The 25,888-nt window shown below is 39.5% G+C and overlaps 4 protein-coding genes across 4 annotated transcripts; 2 read left to right on the top strand and 2 right to left on the bottom strand.

Moving 5' to 3' along the window:
- Positions 1-950: 950 nt before the first annotated feature.
- Positions 951-1,926, top strand: LOC135625770 (uncharacterized). Its single transcript, XM_065130861.1, has 2 exons — positions 951-1,380; positions 1,428-1,926. The coding sequence occupies exons 1-2, from the start codon at positions 1,043-1,045 to the stop codon at positions 1,924-1,926; spliced, it is 837 nt and encodes a 278-aa protein (XP_064986933.1). The 5' UTR covers positions 951-1,042.
- A 648-nt stretch (positions 1,927-2,574) lies between these two features.
- Positions 2,575-7,956, bottom strand: LOC135625064 (zinc finger CCCH domain-containing protein 62-like). Its single transcript, XM_065129354.1, has 9 exons — positions 7,636-7,956; positions 7,447-7,529; positions 6,705-6,822; positions 6,020-6,081; positions 5,886-5,937; positions 5,676-5,781; positions 5,496-5,594; positions 4,955-5,060; positions 2,575-3,929 (listed from the first exon to the last, which is right to left on the bottom strand). The coding sequence occupies exons 1-9, from the start codon at positions 7,851-7,853 to the stop codon at positions 3,319-3,321; spliced, it is 1,455 nt and encodes a 484-aa protein (XP_064985426.1). The 5' UTR covers positions 7,854-7,956; the 3' UTR covers positions 2,575-3,318.
- Positions 7,957-8,352: 396 nt separating this feature from the next.
- On the bottom strand, positions 8,353-12,239 carry LOC135625065 (MADS-box transcription factor 22-like). The gene is made up of 9 exons (XM_065129355.1): positions 11,938-12,239; positions 11,547-11,767; positions 10,296-10,374; positions 9,620-9,681; positions 9,440-9,539; positions 9,325-9,366; positions 8,980-9,021; positions 8,744-8,898; positions 8,353-8,569 (listed from the first exon to the last, which is right to left on the bottom strand). Exons 2-9 carry the CDS (start codon positions 11,726-11,728, stop codon positions 8,545-8,547), a joined length of 687 nt encoding a protein of 228 aa, XP_064985427.1. The 5' UTR covers positions 11,729-11,767; positions 11,938-12,239; the 3' UTR covers positions 8,353-8,544.
- Positions 12,240-20,757: 8,518 nt separating this feature from the next.
- LOC103968669 (uncharacterized) lies at positions 20,758-22,369 on the top strand. The gene has a single exon (XM_009381961.3). The coding sequence runs from the start codon at positions 20,837-20,839 to the stop codon at positions 22,100-22,102; it is 1,266 nt and encodes a 421-aa protein (XP_009380236.2). The 5' UTR covers positions 20,758-20,836; the 3' UTR covers positions 22,103-22,369.
- Positions 22,370-25,888: the final 3,519 nt, after the last annotated feature.

The following is a 25,888-nucleotide window of genomic DNA, read 5'->3' as shown; positions in this document are numbered from 1 at the left end:
TTTTTGAGCTGAATACGGAGTAATGACTCGTGATGAGGACCAATCCCAGCATGAGATTGTTTAATTAAGTCAGAAACATTGTCACCGTATGTGTTTAATTAAGTTTATATTATCTTAATTTCAGTGAGTCATACTAATTGATTTGTTTAATTAATTCAGAAACATTTTTCTCCTCGTTCTTCACTATTCGAGTTGTGTTCTTGTATCGTTTCTCTTTCCTCTAGTGTACCCTTTCTTGGGCTCTTGGAAACTTCAAAGCCGCAACAAAAATGAGTCATCTCTCCGCTTCCTTCTTCCTTCTCGGTGCACCTAAAGATGTTTTCGCTTTCTTTCAATTATCATTCTCTTCTCTGCTACAGTTTTTCTTGGGCTCCCAAAGTTCATAAGTTTAAATTATTGAAGATATGTTTTTTTTTTTAAATTATTATATTAAATAATATATTATGACACTTACAAGTATATTAAAACATGAGATGTATCACTCGTACTATAATAATACATAAATATCTTAATAAAAATATTCTTCTTCTTCGCATCATAAAGCCAACAAAGACATTCTTCTTATTGAATCATAAAGTCACCTCAAAGATGTCTTCTTTTTCTTCTTGAATCCTTCATCTCAATAGCTCGCTCATCTTTGATGCTGTGTTCTCTATTATTATAGATATCTACTATAATTTCTATATTTATAGGTCAAATCAAATGCGGTTGATGAGGTGACACATGCATACGTACAACGTGTGAAAAAGGTGGACCTGATGTAACCTTGTTGAATTCATGGAACCCTTAAAATGTCAAAGGTTTGATTAAATCTGGAAGCCCAACCAACGTAGGCAGTTTCCTTTCTTCAACATTTTCTGCAGGGAAGACGATGATGTTAGTGATGAGAAATCAGGAATGGTGACAGCCTGAGGGCAAAGGAAAATTAAGACCAGCTTACTTACCATCCCCATGCGGCCATCTCTATCGGCATGCTTAACTCACCCTTTTTGACCCAAGAAAAGGTTGCACATTGCTGCTCATCTTCATCACCCCCCAACCCATGCAACGTAGTCCTTCTTATCAGCCTTTGCAGACGCAGGGAAGGCAGATGGAGGTGGTGGCCGTGCCCATGGCGCCGGCCAATGTTAACCCCTTCTCCTCTTACGTGACTGCACCGCCGAGCCCCCAGCATCCCTTGGACTACTGCGGCTATTACTGCTACACCAGTGCACCCACCAGCCCATCGCGGGCTGCGGTCGTCTACCCGGCCGAGGCGTCGGACTTCGCCTTCTGCTTTGGCGGGCGGTCCGAGGGGGAGAAGCCGACGCCGGCCCTCGCCACTGCCGATGAGCTTTTCGAGGAGGGGATGATCCGCCCCCTGATGCTGCCACCTCGTCGGTCTCGTTGTTCGTCATCAGCAGCCCCTGTTGTGACCATGGAAACAGCCTTGAGGAGAGAGAGAGAGAGAGGGCTCTCCTTCCTACCTTCTCTGCTGCTTCTTCCAAGGCCGGGAGAGGGTCGAAGCCCCTCTCTCCACGGAGAGGAGGAGAGGAGGAAGACGGCTTGCGCAAGTCCCCGAGTTCTTCCTCCGCCTCGGTGAAGAGTGGCGGCAGCAAGAAGTGGAAGTTGAAGGACCTGTTCCGCAGCGCATCGGAAGGGCGGGCGACGGGAAGAGGAAGCAAGGATCCCCTGCGCAGCTACACCGTGCTGCTGCCTCCCTCTAAGCGGATCGATGACAGCGGATCGGTAGGAGGAGGAGGAGCTGCAGATCCACACGAAATGTACTACTCACCAAACCGCGCTGCATCCGAGGAGTTGAAGAGGAAGAAGAAGCAGACACCTCTGCCTTACCAACACCATGGCCTGTTTGGTTGCCTCCGCTTCAACCCGGCCATCCACAGCATCCAAAAGGGGTTCGGTGGCTCCTCCTCGTCTCATAAATGATAAAACATGTATTACCGACGATGTCGTTTGTTTTCATGCATAGGATAAAAAGCATGATAAGTATTTGTGTTCTTTGTTCTCTGGTTCTGTGATGAGGTGATGTTTCTGTATCCTCGTATTACTTGGGTTTCCAAAGCACCATTTGGTCATCGTGGATGAAAATTTGATGCGATTCTCTCCTTCCTACGGTCGTCCGATGTAGCTGAGACAGAGACTCTTAGAGAGAGATTATAGACTTGGATCTCCTGTGCCTACCCACTTGAGTTCTTTCTTTAACACATTCTGCTCGAGTGAACGATCTCCAGCCATATATAATTCAACACCGTGACTGCATTGTCAACCTTAGACGTTTGATTCCAGAGATAGGCATTGACATGGGATGCAGGCATCACCAACCCTGTGCTATTCTTGTACCAAACAATCACCACTTTGATCTCCAATCCGGCCTCGTTTTCTTCTGGGGATGAGTATGTTCCCGAACATACTAATGCTAGTTGGATTACACCCAGATCACATCCTCATGCCATCTCTCCTTCACCATCAGCTGCAACTTCAAATATATTTGTCATTGTCACAAGATATCAACTTTTAGATGAAACATACACCAAGTAAGATACATTATTGCCTGCGCATCTCAACACAGAAAAGTAGACATTAAGCATTCATAATTCATCATCAGCAACCTGACAGTCATCCAGTAAATTGTCAAGCATAGTCTCCTGTTCATGATAGAAATAAGACCATGGCCTACACTACCAAAGTTTCAGAGTAACCTTTAGGGAGGCTTGGTTGACAAGAGTATCAACATGGAGCAAACATATATCAAGTTGCTTGGATGGCAACATTTTGAAGCTGCGACCATAAACTTTGTTTTTTTCTATTTGTTTTATTTCCAACCTCATCTATCTGGTTTCCAATAACTGCCAATAGTATTTTTATATAGTTTGAAGCAATCCCAGATTTCACAAGATACGAGAAATTGCATTTCAGACACACCATCCATCTCAACCATCAAAACAGACATACTGTCTTTTTGTTTTTGGCCTTTGGATATAAAAGATGATAAACTTCTGCTGTTCTTCAATTGAAGTCCAAATGCTGCTTCTTTCTTCGACGCAATGGGAAGTATTGACACATAATTTTGCTGCTGGACGATATCCAACACAAATGTTCATGAGCTGACCAAGACTTCAAACAGACTTTTGTGAACATTGAAATCTTCCTACTGTCTTCAATTTGGATTGTGGTACTATAAGAACCATCAAAATGGAACTTGTACTCTTGCTTGTAAATATGTACTTTCAGCCAAGTGAGTATTGAACTGTCAATACATCAATCATCTGAACAGGCAACCTTTACCTTCCACAAAACCAGAACTGCTTTCAGTAAATGTCAATGCCTCCTATATCTATGGAATTGCATACCTGGAGGTAATGGGGGGCCAGGATCATAATCTGAGTGTCGCCATTGCTGCCTCGCAGTCCGTGGACCAACATTAGGAGTAGCACTGGCCCAAGGATGGCAAAAAGTGTGTTCCATGTTCAATGCATGATGATGTGCAACTCCAGTCACATCCATAGAATAATTTGGATTGTATGCCGGATGAAAATTCCACCTTGTCTGCGGTGGTGCTGTGCTATGATGTAATTCCATCAGCATATTGTGATGATTGTAGAAGGGGTTCCTCTCAAGGATACGGCGTTGATGATGAATTCTGCTTTCATGATAACTTGCATGTCTTGGAGCAGTATATGATGACTCAATATTTCTTGTCATGGTGGCCTGAATATTTGCGTGAGCACTGAATGGAGCATTGGCACTAGAAATTTTTTGTGAACTGACATTTCTTGTCATGGTAGCCTTCATACTTGTATGAACATTAAATGGTGCAGAGGCACAAGGAACTTTCTGTTTCTTTGTTTCGGAACCATGTTTAGAATCTTCCATCCTTCTTTCCTTCAAATGTGGCCTAGCATCAGAAGAACTTTGCTGGCACTTGGAACCTGGGTTGAACATCAATTAGAGTATGCATTATACATCAAACTAAAGATGATAGCTTCCAACTGATAAGGGTAAGTTGGTAATTTTTCAAGTCAAGATATCCAAACTTTTATCAGTGCATGTCTCAATCGCTCCTGCTGCAAACTCTAGGCACAAATAGTTTGGATGATTGAAACTTAAAAAAAGGTTTGCATAAGTGATTGCTCCATGTCTAAATGGCATATCTGTGAAAAGACTGGGGACTTAAAATGGGAACCTATACTAATATTATTTGTGAGCATTGCAGTAATGTTGCTCATTCATGACAAAGGTATCAAGATTCCACTCACAAAATTAACATGATTGACTACAGGATGATACACCTACATTTACCTCCCTAGACCTCATTTGGCAGAAGCCTCATGCAGCAGACAGCCCAGTATATATACAGCATTCGGGCAAAGCTATATCCTTATGATTTTCAAACTCCGTTTCAATAGTTTAGATTCTTGCATAAACCTTAGAAGTTGCTTATTTTGTTGTATGAGCTTGTGTGAACTTATTCTGTTACTTATAATGGCAATCCATCTATCACCCAAGCATCATGGAACCAGTGTATAAGATCATAATTTGTTTAATCAAGGATCCTTATGCATTTCAAATTTTGATAGATGACAACATGCTATATACGGAAAATGTTATATACATAGGAAAAAATGTTTCTAAGTTCGAGAACTACCATATTATCAATATTGCTACTCTGGTTCAACTGAATATAAGCAGGTCATAAGAAGCATAAAATTATTCACTTGACAAAAAATGTGTCCATTGAACATTCCCACAAGAATGAGGAAGGCTGAAAGAAAACCAAAGAGCAGAAAAAGGAATTGCAGGGAAGGGAACAGTAAGCAACGATCAAATACCCACAGATCAATGTCATAGACATCTTATGCAGATAGATATGAAATCATTTAATCAAGAACTTACTGAGACAAAAATATAAATGCCAAAAGTTTAGTTCTCAGGGAGTAAGGACAATGATTACCACCTTTTCCAGACTTAGCTTTCGAAAGTTCTCTGATGCGCCTTGCTGCTGCTCCCCTTTGATGCTTTTCCGCAAGAACCTTTGATCTCTCTATTTCATTGCTCCAACGCTATACCAGACATAAATTGTCGAACTATTTTATACTTAACAGAATTCAGCGCATTCATTTCATAAACACTAATTGAGTGCAGTTTATGGACAAATATATCAATTAAACTAAGGGTAGTGTCAAGAATATCAAAAACATCAGAAGGGCTTGATAGATTTGAAAAAAGGGAATAGAAAGGTTAAATTTGATCTTTTATTTATCTTCCAATTATATGCCTGCTGATCAGTTTTTCTCTTGATGGATAATCAACTTCACAATACATTGGAGAATTTTCAGGTGGAACATCAAAATTGTTCTATTCCAGCTCTTTTCTATTTCTATAGAGTGTGATAATGCAAAATTTGGAAGAATAACCTTAGAGTAAGCTAAGGTTATAATAAAAATTGTAATATGCTAGTGTTAGAGTAACCTTCCTAACAAAAAGAAACCAAATACCTGGCGGAAGGTCTTTAGCCTGTAGAGGTTCCGTCCCTTCACAAGCAAAGGAAATAAGGGAGGTAGAGCATTTTTACCTTTGCACCATACTACTTCAACCTTTGCAAAACCGAAACAACAATTGAGAGAGAAAAAAAACTATTGGTTACAGAGTTTCAGGACTAGTGATCTTGTTCTTACAGTAAAAGTGTGTTGCTGTTTCGCTGCACCATAACTTTCCTTGACAACTCTTCCTGCAATTATCCGCTTTCCTATAATATTCGCAGTCCTTGATACTTTGTCAAACCTGTTTAACAACTAGGAAATTGACATTCTTAAAAAAAAGGAGCAGAAGAGGAAAGTTTCTGAAAGAAAGTGTACAAGAAGAAACAGGAGTCCCCAAACACATACTTATCATAAACCCTCTGTCTGAACAGAACAACATCACCTTTACATACATCCCCTGCCAAACAAATGAAAAACCTTCAACATGATTTTTGCATCAATAATTGTGTTCAAAATGAACCAGTGCATCAGTTATCTACCTGTGCAGTTTATAACAAAGGAAGATCTTGGATATAGTTTTTCACCATTTCCATCTTTTAGCCTGAGTGAATAAAACCACATTAGAAATAGCAATTTTAAACCTAAAAATGGACAGACATTTCTTTTGTCATCCTTCCAGTCAAAAGAAAGAAATTTACGTCTGAAAAAAATGACTGACATATTCGTGCAACTAAAAACAAATGATTCATTAAAGATCCAAGAAGTCATCAGAACTTTCTTTGGCAGAAGGCTTAATTTAGTTAGACTTAGAGAAGCTTTCTCTGGAACATAATTCATCATTTCATTATAGCATAACTTGCAGCAAAACCAAATAGTTTAAGTGCAAGCTTATAGCCACAAAAATGATTTAAACTATACTAGAGCATTATCAAAGAGCCCTTGTTAATTGGTTGTCCACAGGGCATCATAATGTATGTAAGGATCACATTTCAGCAATGATATTCTGTAGCATTGGTCAAATTAGACCAATGGGGTATAGATCCAAACAATCAGTTTTGGCAGGTTCATTTCCTAACAGAATAACAAGGAGAAAGAAATAGAAAAGCATAAGCACATAGTAGAGAGAATATGAAAAAATAATAATAAACAACCAAAATAGAAACGCTTTCAAAAACTAGTTGTCTAGTAACTAGACTCTAGTTTGAAGCAGAAAATGTGACTGACCTATAGTGCTCTAAAATTCTCTTGATGCAGGTAGATCTGGTCCCACTTAACCGGAGTCCATGCTTCCTCAAATAGGATTTACAGTCTTCCAATTTCAAAGTATCTAAACTTCCTTTTCCTGATGAAAAAAGAATCATGACATACAATGATTCATCAATTTCTCATCTGCTTTGTTTTATACTATCAGGAAATTTTGATTCTTATACTTTAGAAACATACATGAAAAACACAACAAGGTGCATGAAGCATAACAAGAGACTTTAGAAAATTCTAGACCTACAACAATGAAATAAGCTTAAGTAGATAAACCAATCCTAGTGACTCACGAATTGTAAATTTAAAATAGACAATTGAAGCACCTGGACCTAAAGAGTATATGATAAATGCAAGAATGCATCATCTTAAGACACTATCTCTAATGCAACATGAAATTTAAGGTATATAAGTTTAAACAATGAGAGCATTGTCTATTATTAGATAATAAAATCAATGCAGCATTTCATTAGAAATATATGTACATAATTTATTACCCCTGGACTGACAAAATCTTAGTAAATAATGATCACATATGCACTTCTTGGAAACTTCCAACTACACGTCGAACCAACAATGAAATAAATTTGCTTTAAAGAAGTACCTAAAAGTCTCCTAACCAAAATCTAGATGTCCAACCAACTCCACAAGTATCAGATCAAAACCTCACAATTTTTGGTGGTATTGTGCATCTACGAAGAAGATGTACTTTTTAAGAGATGGATGACTTTGTTACATCGTTCTTCATCTGTCGATCTTTTGTCCATCGAATCCCCCTCATCGTCCTCGTTGCTATCATCTCCATCAAAAACAGAGATAGACGTCGTAAACAAAACGAGACAAGCTAAGCGCAGAATGATAGGAGATTGAATCGAAACCAAAAGGGAGGCGAGAAGACCTTATAGATTCTTCCTCCCCGACTTCAGATTCTCCTTCTTCGTCATCCTCCTCTTCTACATCGTCAAGGTCGTCATTGACATAATCTTCGTCATCGGAGTCATCATCGTCTTCTCCTTGATCGAAATCGGACGACGCTTCTCGATCGGAATCGGAAGACGAGGAGACGGAGATGACGACGCGCTTTCCCTTGTGGGAACCGGTAGCGACAGGCGGCATCCTTCGTTCCTTGGGAAGAACGAGTGAACGGCGATTGAACCGTCAAAGAGAGGAAGAAGATCGAAAGAGGAATGATTCCGCGATGCTTTAACATTGCCACTACGGACTATTCTGCCCTACTTTCCCTACGTATCTTACCATCGGCCCCAACCTGGCTTGTGACTGTACCAGGGCTGACCCCGCGGATGGGCTCCACCTTATCAATGGTAGCAAATAATTACTCTCCACGTACCATTCTACTAATTTTGGTCATATATATATATATATATATATATATGCATCGTTGTCATCTAATTTCGTGAATGTTTGACTGTATGTTTGACCAAGAAAGTGAAAATAAACTTATTTGGTGCGTGTATACAAAATTCTTGACTAATTTCATAAATGTTTGACCAAGCAAGTGAAAAAAAAAATTAGAATATTCTAAGTTACAACATTATCAACGCAAAAACCTTAAAAGCACGACGTATTACAGAAGATTTTGGTAATGGAAACATCATAGCCAACTAAGATTATTGAATGCTCAGTGATGTCATCAATCACACAAGAGACTGCTCATATACTTTTAGGAGTCGTTTACCACAGCGTAGTTAGCAGGAAACGTTATGTTATATACTCATTCATCATATAGGAGTGCACATATCCACGACAACTATAATCCTGCAGCTCTATGTCCAGAGAACTCTCACGGTCACAGCCACTTTGACACTGGCAACCTGCACAAAACCAGCACAATCGCATTAAGCATCTCTTGAAGTTTCAGCAATGCATGCAGGTAAAGAATACTTGGGCGCACAAGCTAGCTTTTGATAAGTTGATTGTAGAACAGCAATACCTCCTCAAAATATTCAATAAATACAGACCAAGAGAGAAGAGAAGTTGAATAGTACCCTAGTTGCAGTGTAGTGTGAGAGTTATCATCAGTATCCTGAGGCATTCTTAACTGCAGAGCATTAGAAACTGATTCAGACGACTGCCCATCTTCATATGTGATGTTTTCTGATTCAGTCACGAGCTGTTTCTCCTCCCTGGCCATCATTACTACCTGCTTTCCATAAGCTGTTTGAGCAAAGTAAGAACTGAAGCAGAAAGAGGAGATTAATTAGTGACGAGTAGAAGGCTTTACTTGCTTCCTCAGTTTCTCATTGTCTTCCATCAGCTTCTTCCCCTGGTTGTGAAACAAGAAAGCATTATCAAGGAGGTAAACCAACAACTTACACACACACACACACACAGACTGGTTATAAGGAAATGAGTTGACATAGATACATCTGTTCATCATTCTTTTTCCTTTTTCTTGAGGAAATCTCTTCATCATGTACATGACCATTATCTGATACAGTAGTACTTGAAATATATCGATGGTTTCCTAATTCGTTTGAGTTCACTCACATGATAATGCATGATTTTCCTCTTTTTATAAGAACATGATATCAGCCAACAAAAGTACTGCAGGAAACAGTAAGGCCACCTTTTCTTGAAGATCGTTGATCTGCTCCATGATATGTTGACCCTGAAAAATGAAATATGCAACTGGTAAACAACACTTGAAATTATCACAAAGGAGTTCAGATGTAATGTTCTACCTTTGTTTCCAGGACCTTTCTTAATCCCTCTTCGAGGGTTTTCTCCAGCCACAGCAGCTCGTGGATCGTCAACCCTTGAAGCTCTTCTCCTCTCATCTGCCTGCATCAAAGCATGTTTTCAGTCAGCAAAACCTACATGCATGCATATGTATACATAAATATTTTTGCATATAAAGAGACCTTAATTGAAGGCTTGCATCTGCAATTTGATTGCTCAGGCTTGTATAGTTGCTATCATCTAACTGCAATAGAACAACAAGATGCTGATGATTAGTTTGCTGCTTTAGATATAATCTGCAACTATTTCACAGCACGCAATCCAGCAATTGGCTTTATAATCAACACAGAGTCAATAGCAAAAAGGAAACAAACTCGAAAGTAAATTAGCTTAATACATTCATCTAATTTAAGTCAATACATTCACAGATGATTTCTTATTGTCTCATACATATCATCGAACCAAGCATAAACTTTTCTAGCAGGCAATGATAACTCCTCTTTCCCCACAGCTACAAGACAAGCCCAAAATCAAGAAGAAAAAATCTTGATTGTTCTTGATATAGTAACTTACACACTCTTGTGTTACGAGGAGGTGATGTCTAGGAAACAACAAGATCAATGCAAATAATATGCTACATAGTTTCCATCAAAATGCGCATGCAGTGATTGCTTTGGCATCCCTCCTTCCAGTAGCTATAAGCATGCATGGCATCAGCTGAATACTTGGAAGCCAAGATAACATCACAAGTATAACAGCCTTAACATGATTGTATCTGAGATGGTCAACTAATTATCAGACTACATCTGCTTAGACTAAATATATTGGTAGAGGATACTAATCAGATAAGAGTCTTACGTTTAAGTCTATCAATGGTGCTTCTTCTTTCTCCAAATTCTTCGAGTGTGTGGTATGCTTTTCGAGTATTTCCTTCATGCTTCAAACAAGAAAAAGCTATTAGGGAACCAAATGTTAAATGATTATGTAATCCTTTGTGGTAACAATCTTATCATGAAGAAGGAAGATGGCAATTACTTAAGGTGCTGCATGCGTGCATGTGCCAAGCTAGTACGTAATGCAACAACATGCAGGTAGCATGAGCATATCACATAATACATGCCATGCCACTACGAAGAATCCGGGCATATATGCTTTGATCCTAATCGCTATTTGTTGATTCTTCAGTACATACATAGATCTTCCTAGAGTTTGTAAAGATTGGTCTTTGACCAGATCTTTGGGGTAATATGGCAGCAAAATTAATTTTAGTAAACTGACTAGGTTGATCATAATTATATAGTTCATCAACATTAAACTCCAGAATGAAACTTCTACTGGATGTGTGATTTCTTGATGTTGTTGAGCAAATTAGCCAATTCCTGATATCAAATTAAGGAGATGATCATGCATATATTCTCAAGATGTGTTCCATAAGATAAACAACCAGTATCTCTGTCTTAAAGACTACACTTCGTGAGCAAAGGAAACTATCTTGTTCTTTCATACAATCCAAAACAATGTTCCACAGTTGGTATTGCTTTCCTTGATGGCCTGCACTAAGAGGTTCACGCTTCCATTTTTCTTTGTCAGATGAGTTCTCTCAGTTGAAATCAAGCTTATCCTACTAAAAATCATTGCTTCTCTACTTCGATGATCCTATGACAACATCCTACAGATTCACACTAGTGTTTCATGTAAGCTACCAGAGCAGAAAATACTGCAGGGTTGTGAAGAGCTTGCTGTTCATGCAATACACACAGGTTTCTCTCCTTAACTTACCATATTCTTCACTAGTTTCATGACGGACTCTCTCAGTCTGATCAAGTGGCATCTTTCAATATATAAATGTCTTATAATCAAGTGGTAGATTCTCCTGAACTACATCATGCACATTAACTTGGCTAAGGTATATACGTATATATATACATATTTATATATCAAGAACATAAAGGGGACACAGAACCAGCTAAATATAAGAGAAACCCCTTTTTAATCTCTCTTCTCGAGGTGAAGTCGAAGCTAATGGTTGAAGAGGAGGATATGGAGGGAGAGGTAAATGTTGAAACCCTAAACAGGACCATGAACGATACATAGGTCGAAGCGCAGTACCTGGAGCTGGAGAACTCAAATAGCTTGCCTGTGGAGGAGAAGACGATGAGCGCTACCTCCGCATCGCACAGGATCGATAGCTCCTCCGCCTTCTTGAACAACCCCCTTCGACGCTTCGAGAACGTGACCTGCCTCGCCGTCGCGTTGCTGATCTTCTTTATCTGTATCTTTTCCCTCGCCATCCCTCTCCGATCTCACCTCCTCGCCTCCTCCTCCTCCTCCTACAGCGAGATGGTGAACCGAGGATCACATCGATCCAAAAAAGTACGTCAATATGGAAAGAAAAAGACATTGCATCTGTTTCCAAATTAAGTGAAGCCCTACAAGAAACCCTAACAAGGAGAAAAAGACAATAACAAAAGAAGAAGGAAAAGGAAGAGGGGGAACTCACCAATCTTAAGTTCGACGAGGGATGAGATCTGGATTTCCTCCCTCCTCCTCGCAGCTCCGATTGGGTCCGTCGGTGGGAGTTTCAGAGACCACTGACCAATAGGTTGAGGGAAAATGAGAGGCTGCAGAAAAAGGGGAGGAGACAGCGGCCCTTGCTGCGGTGGTATCTCGCCATGTCGAAGACCCACTCATGGGTCACCGTCAAGGCCACTCGCAGGCCTCTCTTCCTGTCTCTTTCGCACACTCTCTCTCTTATGGACTAACTTCTGCCTCTCAGAGGATTACAAGTAGGTGTTCGATTTAATGCTAGCTGTTAAAACCCTCATTTGAGACGGGCGTTGATGATGGCTGGTTTCAGTGTGTCAGAGTTTGGACGGATCGAAGTAGAATATTATGCGCCATGCAGATCTTGTAGGGCGACATCACACCCGTCGATCTCAGATGCGACGGTGGGGATCGATCGATTCTTTGCCTCGAACAAGTGTTACTGCTGTAGTAAAGAGAAGTTTGTGTGTGGGGGAGGTGAATTCTTGAGGAGGACGGCCACCTTCGCTTCCGGTCCCCTCTTATAATGTGTGAGCGTGTTGGTTCCAATATTCCTTAGGGCTAATTACACCTGTACTTCACCTTCATAACTACATCTCGTAATTATGAAGACACATTAAATCATACGTTCGATTGACACAAATTAATAGATAACGACAATAGGACAGCTGCTTCTACGATGACGATCACCCCGTCAACGCCGCTGCCGCTACGTCCGCTGTGGCGTCCGAGTCTATCAATGAAGGTGTCGACGCTAACGTGTCCATCACTCCGATGAGGGTGCCACCGCAAGCACCACCATATTTCGATCCATCCGTGGGAAACGGTAGTGGCATAATTGACCATGATAATATCTTCCGAAACACTAAGGAGATCAAAGACGAAGCAAACATCGTGGTGCTAATGATACAGCTGCTCAAGCTAGTGGCCGGGGTGCAAGAGCTCGCCGCTCCTGCCGCTGCACCTTAACGTCACCTCCGTCGACCAGATGGTCATGTACTTCTTCGGTCTCAAGGTACGCCGGACTCCACCTCCTTTCTCCTCCCTGCATCATTTGCCAACCTCGTAGAGTTTGTGTGCTCACCTCAGTGACCCCTAGCTTCGATTCTTAGGTGGAAGATGACTGCCAGCACACGTCGGTGGACGATGCAGTGTATCAAATGTTAGAGGAGGTAACTCTGTTTTGTTCCTGGAGCACTGAAGAGGCTTTTGATTGCATTAAAGAATATGGGCTATGTGTAAAAAAATATAAGGGCGACATTATGTAAGGAAAAAACATAAAATACTAATGAATCTTAGATATTACATCTTCATCCAAATATTTAATCATTTGAATTTCTATCCAATAATCTCTCATTTATCTTATTGGATATTATCTATAAGAATCAATAATTCAACGATTTATTGAATATCCAATAGGGGTTTCGACGGATATCTTATATCTGAACCTCTACTCGTCGTAACACATATCATATGTGTATTACCCTCTAAGCAAAATATCGAGTTGGTCGTGAGTTATACCTGTTAGAACTCTTTCTGACTCAGTGAATTATTAACTTCATAATAATTTACTCGACTCATCTATTGCGGACGTCCTAGATCACTATGATGTAGTCTCAGACGATACAAAGGAATCCAATCATTTGGACCTACATGTTATCAGTTACTTTGTACATATAGTATCTCATCTATCTAATATCCTAGAGCTTGTACATTGGGCATGATGTTGTCAAGCTCATACGGTTTCTTCTCAAATTTCGTTTTAATCGGATTCTCCTAGAAAACTCTTTCTCTCTCAATCCGAATGATCTTGGCTAAAGATTTGTCTGAAAAAGAGCACATGAGATATTATTCTTATGATACTGACAGCGGATGATCCTTTATTGATACTCAATAGTCCTCGTAAGGTTGGCTATCACTCTCGACGACCGACTGTGCTAGATTTGAAACTTCTAAACCTATAAATTTAGTATCAAAGAGTGGAGTACTCATACATGACATCATTGTTATCTCAAGTCTAAGTACCATGTATACTAATAGGATGACGGAATCACTATCTGATAATGAAGTATCATCAACCACCTAGCATTCCGTAAGTGGATCAATCCGTTAACTCATTCTCCAATGAGCATCTACACTGTAGCCCTTGTGTCCTCACATGAGCAGCTATGAGACTAACTGCCTCTATCATATGAACAGGTATACAACACACCAGTCTGTTTGGTTATCTCGATATCCCTCTCGAGTAACCTATGATTATGATTATTTAAGGTTTATGTTTAAAGGTGAATCGGTCTCATTATCATGATATCATCATTATCGTGATCCATAAATATCATAATATATTTATACATTAAGTAATATAAAATAAAAATATTATAATAATTAACAAAAAGATTATATATCATATTACATGTCACATCAGTCATTTGATTGGTTTGACACCTATGATTAGGATTATGATGTGCTTAATGTTCAACGATAGATCTAGTATTACATGAGTCCGCTCTCTACGGCCAAAACATAATTATTCAATTGCCTAACTAAGAACACCGTCGCGGAACAAATGATCTTTGCATTTGAACATAAACTTAAAAAATTTTCCTTGAATTGCCACCAAAACCACATTATATTCAATTAGCTACATTTCTGATCAATTTTTCTAGCTACACAGATTCATCGGAGATGAAATCGAACACGATGGTGCATGTGGTGAAGCCCTCGTTAGAACGGTGAACATGGGAAGAGGCGTTAGAAAAAAAATAATTTTAATTATTTTAATTTCATAATTACGAAAATCCCAGTATAAATTCTTAAGGTATAAGGACTGTGATACTAAGAGGATGTAAATACAGGAGTAATATATAATTAGATCTTATTGCTTGTGAAGAACATTTTAGGTTGAAAATTTTAATTAAATTTTATAAAGAAGAGAAACATATTTGGCTGCACTTTTGCTGTGCCAAACCAAAGTGATGCTATCGGTTTGGGTTAGCTAGTTAGATCTACTTCAAAAGGTAAGGAGGTTACCTGGCATGATACAATGTATAAAGATTTAAAATAGTAAAATACAAATTTCTTTCACCTACATTATAATAAAAGATAATTATAAACTTGTAAGGAAGATAATTCTAAGTTCTATTCTCTTCCTTTATGATAAAGAATGATATTATAAATTTTTTTTTCATCTTATAGGGTATTAAAATATATCATATACAAGAAAAGAGGGGTGGACATTTAGAGATCTCGGATTAATAATTTAAATGTCGAAGAAACCAAGTTGGGAAACCTCCCCCGACCCTTAGTTTTCATGTAAGAGTTACCTCACGAGTGTAATATTTCAATCTCGGGAGTTCAACACCTCCATCTCAGAGATAATTTGAAAAATTTTACATATATAGATCTGGACACTAAAATGAGGATTGATATTATAGGAACGTCTGTCTATCAACCCTCTCAACGAACGTTCCAATAAGGAGGCCCCACCTCTTAACTCAGGACTTTTACTCATCAGACAATTGTCATCCTTCTCATATATAGATACGTCCACTTTATCACAGATACTAATGAGACATTAGCGTTTATTCAACAACCCAGGCCCCTCACCCCTTGGGAAAAACTCAAGCCATTTGCACATTCTCGTTGAGGTGTTTTTGAACCTCGCCTATCAAGTGCATTTATTTATGGGTATATTGCAAGTTGTTGTCTTGCTCCTACCTCCAATAACCCAACAAATAACATCATCATCTCAGTCACAAATGATGTCGCAAGTACCATTGACATCGACATCCATTGGAATCCCCTTAACCGATAGCATCTTAAGGTTGCCCAAGGTCCACGAAATTACCAATCGCCACTACCTAACGGTGGAGTTCAACGCACCATCGAACCACCACTCTGCTCCACCCGAATCTGAGACCTAATTAATGGATTTAATGTATGTCTCCCTTAAGGTCCAACTACGATAAATAGACTAATGTCTAGACGAGATGCGATGAGAGTTCAATAGTCCAAGTGGAAGTTCGATCGATCCTCATTCACCTAGAATATCCAAGAGGAATCAATCCCAACCAACTTCTATCTCCTATCATTGGAAGTCTTTGATGGCAGTACTGACTCGATTAAATACACTGTCACCTTTAGTGCCCAGATGGCTCCTAACGACATCTTGAATGCTCTGATATACCATGCATTCTCAAGGATGTTGAGAAGCCTAGCACGAGAGTGGTACATTCATTTGAAGCCACTCTTGGTTGGTTCATTTACTTAACTTGTAAAGGAATTCAAACTCTACTTTCTTAGGAATATATGCCCGAGGCCATCAGCAACGATGTTACTCAAACTCAAGCAAGACGAGGAAGAGACACTCTTCAACTCTATCACCTGGTTCACCAACAATATCTAAGGCGTGCAAGAAGCTCATATATCACTCGTGATTTAAGCCTTCATGATGAGGCTTAAGTCTTTTTTCCTTTTTCTGGTCATTGGTGGAGAGGTTGCTGGCGATCATACCCGAGGTCATCTTGGCGAAAAAAATATGACCAACCCGAGCCACCTACTTATCCCCATTGAGGTGTTCCAGAACCTCACTCAATAGGTGCATATGCTAATGGGCATGATGTAAGCTATTAGTTTACTCTTGCCCCAACTATCCCGACAGAGACTCCAATAAGATATAACAGGATAGTGAAGTAATATCATGCCTCGATTCATGGATAAGTCATCATTCTTCGATCGACAATCCTCCTCGATGGTTGGCCGAGGACATTGACCATGATAACCTGCATAGCCACCACATCACCTTAGCTAATGCCAACTAGGGCTTCCTAGATAGCAATGGCATTAAGTCCATCACTCTCAACTAGCTCTTTATCTCATAGCCCTCGAGCTAATGCTAACTGGACCTCTGGAGGTAATGACGATAATAAGTCCATCACTCTCAGCTAGCTTTTTAAGTGCATCATCAATGTTCACATCGATGATATCGCTGAGAGCAATGACTATGCTTCCCAGGAGCACCATGTCCTTGAGCTCGATGACTTTTCTCCTATAAGTGATGTTGGTGACCACAGTAGTGATGTCGTCAAGAGCAATAACTATGCCTCTCCGGAGCACCGTGCCCTTAAGCTTGATGACTTGATCCCTAAAGGTGACGTCGGCTACCTCAGATCCACCTTGAATTCTATCTTTAGCAAGGTGGGGGAAGTGGAGATATTCACAATGCTTTGGACGAATGGCTCTAGTAAGCCTACCCTAATCGATGCCCTCACAAATTGCATCATGTGAGAGAGCCTGTAGGGTCCCATCATCCTAAATGACAAGAAGCTTGAGAGGTGGCTCCTCAAGATAATCTTCGTTTATGTCATGTAGGACAACCTTCTATACCTCATGCCCATTATGGAAGAGACCTTGACGTTATTCGCGGTGTTTCAGTTGTCGTGGCTATTATCCACCTCGAAAAAGAAGAGTCGAGTATAAGCACTTATCGACCACCTCGGCCATCGGTTCGCTACCAAGACTATCATCGGTGATGAGATCCATCATGACATCTCTGGTGGAGAGCATCATCGTGTGTCGATCAGAATCAATATCATCTATAGCGGAAAGAAGATTTAAAGCCCGCAACGGCAGAAAGACCCAAGATCCACTATGGCGAATAAAGGACATGAAATCTATCATAGCGAAAAAATGATTTGAAAACTATCATGGCGGAAAGACCCAAGATCCACTATGGCAGAGAAATCCACTATAATGGAAAGAAGATTTAAAGTCTCCCACAGCAAAAAAAATCCAATATCCACTATGACAGAAAATGGACTTGACATCCACCACGATAAAGAGAAGATTTGAAGCTTACCATACTAGGAAGATCAAAGATCCACTGTAACGAAGGTACAAAACCAAAAGCATCCAAGACACATGAGTTGGGAAAACCCAAGTTATGAAAAGATAAATTTGCTATGATTGAGGTGCAAGGCCAAATGCGCCTAAGACGCATGAATCGAGAAAACCAGACCCATGCTAAGATAAATTTACTATAACAAAGGTGCAATGCCAAATGCAACTGAGATGTGAGTCGGGAAAATCCAACCCACGTTAAGATAAATCTGTCATGGTAGATGTGCAAGGCCAAATACTCCCGAGATGCATGAGTCGGGAAAACCCGACTAACGCTAAGATAAATCCGTTATGGTAAAGATATAAGGTCAAATGCATCTGATATGCGTGAGTCAGAAAAACTCTACTCATATTAAGAGATATCCACTATGACAAAAACATATGCCTAACGTGCCCAAAACACATGAATCGAAAAAACACAACCAGTATAAAGAAACCTATTATGACGAGGGCATAAGGCCTAATGTACCTAAGACATTTGATTCAGGAAAAACTAACCTATAAGATGAGATCTCGGATGCTTTTATGTCGAAAAAATCAAACGACGCACTTCAAACCCCTCTTGTAAAAGTCCCGAAGCATATCTTCAGGGGGGGCATGACTATTGATAGAAAATCTATCGTCGGCTGACACATAATTGCGAAGTGTCATCCAATTTATCCTCTATCCGCCTACATGTATAAATATTCAAAGCAAAATAAATACAAGCTTCTTTCTTATTCATTATAGCAAGGAAGACAATCACAAACTTCCTTATCTTTCTTTATGATAAGGAAGGTAATCATAAACTACATTATCTACTTTTATGACGATGAAGAATATCATAAATTTTCTTTCCTTATAAAAACACATCCTAAATAGGAAAAGGATGACTCTTCCTTTCTCGAACTATTCGTGCCCACATTTATGAACATTGGATTACTAACTTGAGTGTTGGAGAGATCGAGTCAGGAAACCTCCCCTGACCTTGATCTTCATGTATGTGCCACCTCAAGAGTGCAATACTTCGACCTTAGGAGAACAATACTTTCACCTCGGGAGTACAAAACTTTTACCTCGGGAGTTTGACACCTCTACCTCGGATCCACTTTAGAGATACTTCATATAATCTTGCACATACAAGTATGGACCATATCGAGCTGACTAAACGTCAATAATATTTGTTTCTAACAAGATTCGAACTTGGATTTGATCCAATAACTGTTGTTGGAAGATAACATAATTTACTAATCCATTGTGTAATGATTCCTATTATAATATTATAGTTTATTTTTATAGGCATAATTATAAAAATAAAAATATTAAATATTAAATCAAATATATATTTTAAATTTTATTAAAAATAAAAAATATTCTTCATTGATTAACTTTCGTCCTTATATATATGAATTTTTAAACTCTTCATTCATAAATTTTAATTCTCAATCAAGATCAAATCTTATTTTTTTTATTTTTTTGTATTTACAATATTTTTCTCCTCATTAAATGAATAGTACGTACGTGAATTATTCCTAAGCTAGTTTAAATTTTTTAAATGAGTAATAAATATATTATTTCTGTATCGATACTCATTAATGATGTAATTTGATTATCCCATTACAGTTATGATAAAAAAAATCATTGACCTTATTTGGATCCTGTTAATTCCGATTCATATTAATGTCACAAAGTCATTCTCCATAAGATTGATGTCCAAAAGATGAAAGATCGATAGTGAAGGATAGATCGGTCAAATGGCCTCTATTAACTAAGTCATGGCTTCATCCGAGTAGAATATAGTATATTAGTATATATAGAGTGCTATATATAAGCGATTAATGCAACTACGGTCATAGTTTCATTAAAGAGTCATTTGATCATCGAATGTGACAATCGACGTCGGCATTCAAACATAAAGCATACATCCATCATTATATACAATTGAGATTGCAAAAACCACAAAAAAGAGTTAGTAGATGTAAAGCAAATAATTTTGGGATCAAATTCACCAAATCAGTCCTAATTTTTCAGCATATGGATTACACACCCATGTGTTTAGGTAATAAGTTCTCTTTGGATGCTGATGCCAATTAGGCAAAAGTCAAAGAATGAAAAGTCTTCATTTCTTTTTTATATTCTGATCTCAGTAAATTTCTCATCAATCATGTTCCCTCAAATTCATCAAATCAATCTTGGCATTACATGAATAGATCCCAAAATTCCATTTTCTCCCTCTTTTTTATGAATAAGCCAAAGAAATACTCATCTAACTTGGGAAAACAATTATACAAAAAACTATTTTCAATAACCTTACAAAATTACATCATGCACTACATTTCATGCACTAGAATGTTTATTTTTATTTAATTTTTTTCAAAAAAAATTATTATAGCTTATGTCGTGCATATTAAATCGACCTCCCATTTGACATACACTGATGTGCACACCGAATTCTGTGTACCTTTGCAAACATAATTCGTATCCGCACACCGTGTAAAATCAAGATTAATTGGAACCAAATTACACGTGGGGTGTCATAACTTGGCTGTTAATGTGTCTCCTGCATGAAGACTCCCATCTCATCATTCACCACGCGAAAGAAATATTTCAGGATTCACGTCCCCGAGACCGACACTTTTTTGGGTCCCCCATCTGTACACGTCGAATGGTCGGAGAGCCACGTCACTGATATCCACGAGTTTGGGTTGATGGAGAGGGGACGCGGAACATTAGCCAAAAAGAGGGTTGGCAAAGTGAAGGGTAATGTGGTAATTTAATTAAATAGAAAAGGATACGTGGCTGATCAACGAGCGAGAGCAGGGTCATAAATGTCCGACACCGGTGTTTAAAAGACACTGATACCCTTCACGGGGCACGGTAACGCGGCGAAGGATGTTGTCTTTTTTGGTCATTTACTGCAATCGACGGTATCTGTTCGGACTCTCTTCACTCGCCAGACAGAGACGGCCGCGTGCAAGATGGATCCCGGCGGGAGAGGCGGCAGGGCGGAGGCGGAGCGGTGGCTGGCGGTCGCAGAGAGGCTCCTCGGGGTGCGCGACCTCCTCGGGACCAAGCGGTTCGCGGAGCGGGCGATGGAAGTGGATCCCCTCCTCGACGGCGTCGACCAGATCCTCGCCGTCGCCGACGTCCTACTTGCCTCCCAGCGCCGCGTCAACAACCACGTCGACTGGTATGCCGTTCTCCAGCTTCCGCCCCCATCCCCCTCCCCCTCCTCCTCCTCCTCCACCGACGCCGGTGATGCTGCCGCCGTCAAGCGCCAGTACCGACGCCTGGCTCTCCTCCTCCACCCAGATCGAAACAGGGCTCCCGGCGCCGACGCGGCCTTCCGCCTCGTCGTCGATGCCTTCGCCGTCCTCTCCGATCCCACCAAGAAATCACTTTTCGACGCCGAGCTCCACATCGCCAACTCCGCAGCCGCAGCGGCGGCCGCTTCTTCCTCGAAACCCTTCCCTATTTCCTCCTCCTCCGCCGCCGCCGATCCCTTCTGGACCGCCTGCCTCTCCTGCTGCCACGTGCACCAGTACGCCAGGGAGTATCTAAACCTGACCCTTCGCTGCCCCAACTGCCGCCGGCCGTTCCAAGCCACCAAGCTCGCAGCTGCGCCACCTGTAGTCCCGGGCACCAATATGTACTACTGCTCTTGGGGCTTTTTCCCTCTCGGGTTTCCTGGTGGGCCGAGCTTCTATGCCGGCAATTGCAGCGCTCCCGATCTCAATAGCGAATGGAAACCCTTCTTTCCCATGTTTCCCAATTCAGAGAAGATCGACCCATCTCAGAATTCCAAACATGGGCAGGAGGATGTGACGCCACCACGCGAGCCGCAGAATACTGTTAATACAGGAAACGTTGTGGAACCGCAATCGACAGGGCCGGTCACGAGGAGTAAGAAGAAGATGGCAATGAAAAAGGTCGTAGGAGGTCCAAAGAAGTCGCCTTTGGGTGGTGGGAACCGACGGAAACGTAATGGTGATCAAAACCCGCCGACGGTTGACCCTGAGCAGTGGGCCGGCAGTGAGGTAATGCCTACAAATACAGGGGGAGTGGAAGGTAGGGGTATTAATATCAATCAAGAGTTGAAGGGTGGTTCTGAGAGTGGAGTCCAAGGAAATGATGACTATACCATGAACTTTCATATAGATGTCAATGCTACGGATGAGATTCTGGACAACCTGCAGAATCTTCCCTTTCTGAGGGATGAAGAGATACCTCTGCGGGTGCCCTAGTGTACTAGTAATGAATTCAAGGTGATCAAGGAGTCTGAGGCAGTTGGCCAAAGAGAGAGAATCACTTCTAGTGTGTTGTATTTTAATTGGGTCAGCATTTGATGTATTGGAGACTGATCCCTTTCTACATCAGAAACTAATTTATGGTGACAGAATAATCTCTCTCCTATTCTAATTTGCTGGTTTAGGTTATGTTAGTCATCGGCCATGCTTCCTGGTCCTTGACACTTTCATAAGACTTTGATATCTGAGCTCACTATTTGCCTAGTTTGGAGAGTACTTGGTGGCTTCTGCTATTTGACAAGGAAGGAAGCTTTCTATGAAAGGTACTTTCATTTTCTTTTTCTGATTAGCATTCCCAAAACTAATAATAATAGTGATATCACATTAGTTTTACCATGTTCGCTTACCTACCCAACAAATCTTTCCTGGTTATGATATTCTAGAAAACCTAAAAAGTAATTCCAATGGATGTTTCTTTTGAACTTTTTGTATCTTGAAATTTTGTGCTCCTTCAGATTGCTAATATAATGTGGCACAGAATTGTTTGAATAGTATAATCATATTTTTGCTGTTTTCAATTTGGCAACGATCACCAGTATTACATGTTATAGACCGGACCATCGGGAATCCAATGCCTTTGATCCTGAATCTTGTTTCCACATTAAGGTTGCACTGGTTCAATTTGAGTGTGAAGAGTTCAAGTCACTGAATAATATCTTTAGGCAAAGCTGGATAGAGTAACTCTCCATACATTCTACTTTGGCAGAAGCTCCGCAGAGTGCACTGGCCCTTTTATTTGTGCAGTACTTTTATCTGGTTATTCGCATTTGAAGCTATATTAGAATATTATTGTTGATTCTCTAATTACCTAAACTGATACTTTTTGTCATATTCTTTCCTTAAATTCACCATGACTGTGTTAGATTATGCATTTAAATCCACAGCATAGCTAAGATGCATTCACAGTGTAGACTTGTTTGTTATTCATCGGAGCCTCTTTATGTGGATGCATTTTGTGCACTTCACCAGGATCTGTCCTTGTCAAATGAAGTTTGATGTACTTATATCATGCCATGATGTGTTCGGCCACCAATTTTTGGCCTAGCTTATGTGGATGCATTTTTATAAGACTTTGATATATGCGCTCACTCTTTATATGGATGTATTTTTATGCGCCGATACAATAGTTCAACCATTGATGATATTGAGGGATGGGTCAATGATGCACCTCGCATACAAATTCAAATAAATTAATTGTATCTTTGACATTAAAAAGAGGAGGGATGATATGGAAAATACACAAAACCTGTTCATAAATCATGATTTACTATTTTTATCAGGTCCTTCATGAGAGGTTTAAATTTTATATACCACATAACAAGGATTAAGATGTCACATTTCAGGCCCTTGACCGGTAGGCTATTGGCACAGTTAGTATCCCCAGTGGCTTGACAAGGCATGACCATGGTCATTTAGATTTGTATATGTTACCGTGGTAATTGTCATGCATTGTGTGCTGATTTCGTGTGGCAAAGTATGTTCCGCCTTAAGTAGCTAGGCTTTAAACCTTGATATCATGTTTATTCTCAATATCTGTAATAGTTCTTGAAACTATTTTTAGGAACCAAGTCAAAATTTTGCTTCTTTACATTCTTTACATCAAGTTCGGGCAACATTCTCGCACCATATGATTGCAAGGACTCTTCTCTTGGATGGAACCATAGTTAAAAGGCTTAGGATCATATAGTTAACGGATTGATGACACTTGACGTTTAGGATATTTATAAGGTTGTATATGTATCTTTATGTGTATTAGCAAGTTGCATGATAAGGATTCTGTTTTAGCGAATGTAAGCCTAGATTGGCTGTGATGACCCTTCCAGTGTTGCTTGATGTAATATATATCCTAATTCTTTTTTTTTTTCCATCTTCTACATTTGTTATTCTAGTTCTTAATTTGAAGAATTCCTTCATATAATATAGTTCAACAAGAAATAGCTATACTTGTTACATGTCATAGATATTCTAGTTCTTAGTAGTATTCCTTCAAATAATATAGTTCAGCAAGGAATAACTTACAGCTAGAATATCAAGTTAAGGGATTAAATAAACATGGCATCCTTTATTAATAGTTGATAACATGCATACTTTCTGTGAGCTATACCAGATATATGACAGGTTTTTAAAATTGGCATAAATTGATCATAATATATCAGTTTACATGTATAAAAGTTTCAATCTTTCTAGGTTGGTATCGGATGTAGCAGCAAGTTCTAAAGAAAATGTTGTTATTTTTTTTCATATATCTTAATTAAAGTTCTGCACGATCCTGTACATTTTGTTGAAAATCTAGCAACTCAATTCTATGTTTCTAATTCTGCTTAGTTGACATTTAGCATAAATGTTCACATGCTGTAAACTTGGCGCTCATCTTGAGGTAAAATGCGTGCCGGTTGGATATTAATACAGTTCTTGTTATTTAGTTCACATATTATTGGGTTAAAGTCTTATTGGTACATTTCAATGGGATATCTTAGTAGAGTGCATGTTATGAAAGAAGTGCTTACTATTGTCATAAAACTTAAAAGTGATTTCAATAGACAAGTTCTTATTGGAATCGATCCTTTTCCCCAGTTAAATGACTGCAACACATTGCAAAACTTAAATCTGAATTGTGATAACTGTGATCAATGTCATTGCAGCTATTTGTACCAATGTACACTTAAGAGGGCCCGCAAATGGTCTTCTTGCATGTCATTTCACAACAGTACCCCCACTTAGAAGCATTTGATTGCCTGCAAATAAGACACTTCCAGTATTTGCACATGCAACTCGGTCCTCACATGCTATAAATGAATTTGTGGTTTGAAATGCTGCATGACATACTTTTGCATGTTGAGGTTGCAAGTTAAATTTGAATTCAGATACTCTCACCATGCTCTCATGTGTTGTCTCACACATTAACCCTTTCTCCTGCACTTTAGATCATATAACTACTGTCACCTCCTTCCTCTCTGAACATCGGATGCCGGCTTCTCTACCTTAATTTCAAGTAGCATCCAAACAACTGCACTTGCAACCTGTTAATTCTCTGTTAATTCTCTGGTCAATTACAACACTGGACTTTATATATATACATGTAATATAATACACATGCATATGTGTGAGTATAATCCAAACTTTTACAGGTAATAAGAAAATATGTGCGAGTATATTCCAAGCTTTTTTAGGTGATGAGGAAATATGTTCGGACATTCTATTTCTTAAGCTTGTTTGTGTTGTCTGATATTTGCCATGCATATGTTGCTTAATCCTCTGTCATCTGGTTTCCTTCCATGACTTCGCAATATAAGGTATGGATTTGGTAGTCCATTTGGCATCCAAATACCATGAGCATCTAGAATTGCTGTAATTATTAAAGTACATTCTATCTAATGTTAATTATGCTCAGCCAAGTTGTGTGTGATATTTGCATATTTTCCTACAAGTTTCTGAAACTAGTCATCCCTCTGAAAATCAACTTCTTTTGCTCCTTTATGAATTACACCATTTCCTTTCACATGCATTTTGCTTGGTTTTATAAGGCTTCTGTGCAGATTAAGTACAGCTGGAAGTTGGTTCACCAGCTATTGGATGCTCTTGTTACCATATTCCCAACATGAGATTTGAGACTTTGACAGGATTGTATAAACATTCTTGCCTTGGAAGGACCCTCACATAATCTCATGGTGAGAATGGATCCTCCTCTTGCCTACATTGTTTCTTGGTGTGATTGTAGAGGAA

This window comes from Musa acuminata, chromosome BXJ2-10 (assembly GCF_036884655.1).
Source record: "Musa acuminata AAA Group cultivar baxijiao chromosome BXJ2-10, Cavendish_Baxijiao_AAA, whole genome shotgun sequence".
NCBI lineage: Eukaryota > Viridiplantae > Streptophyta > Magnoliopsida > Zingiberales > Musaceae > Musa > Musa acuminata.
Note: the sequence above shows the minus strand (reverse complement) of the source record. Positions and strands in the feature narration are given on the sequence as shown.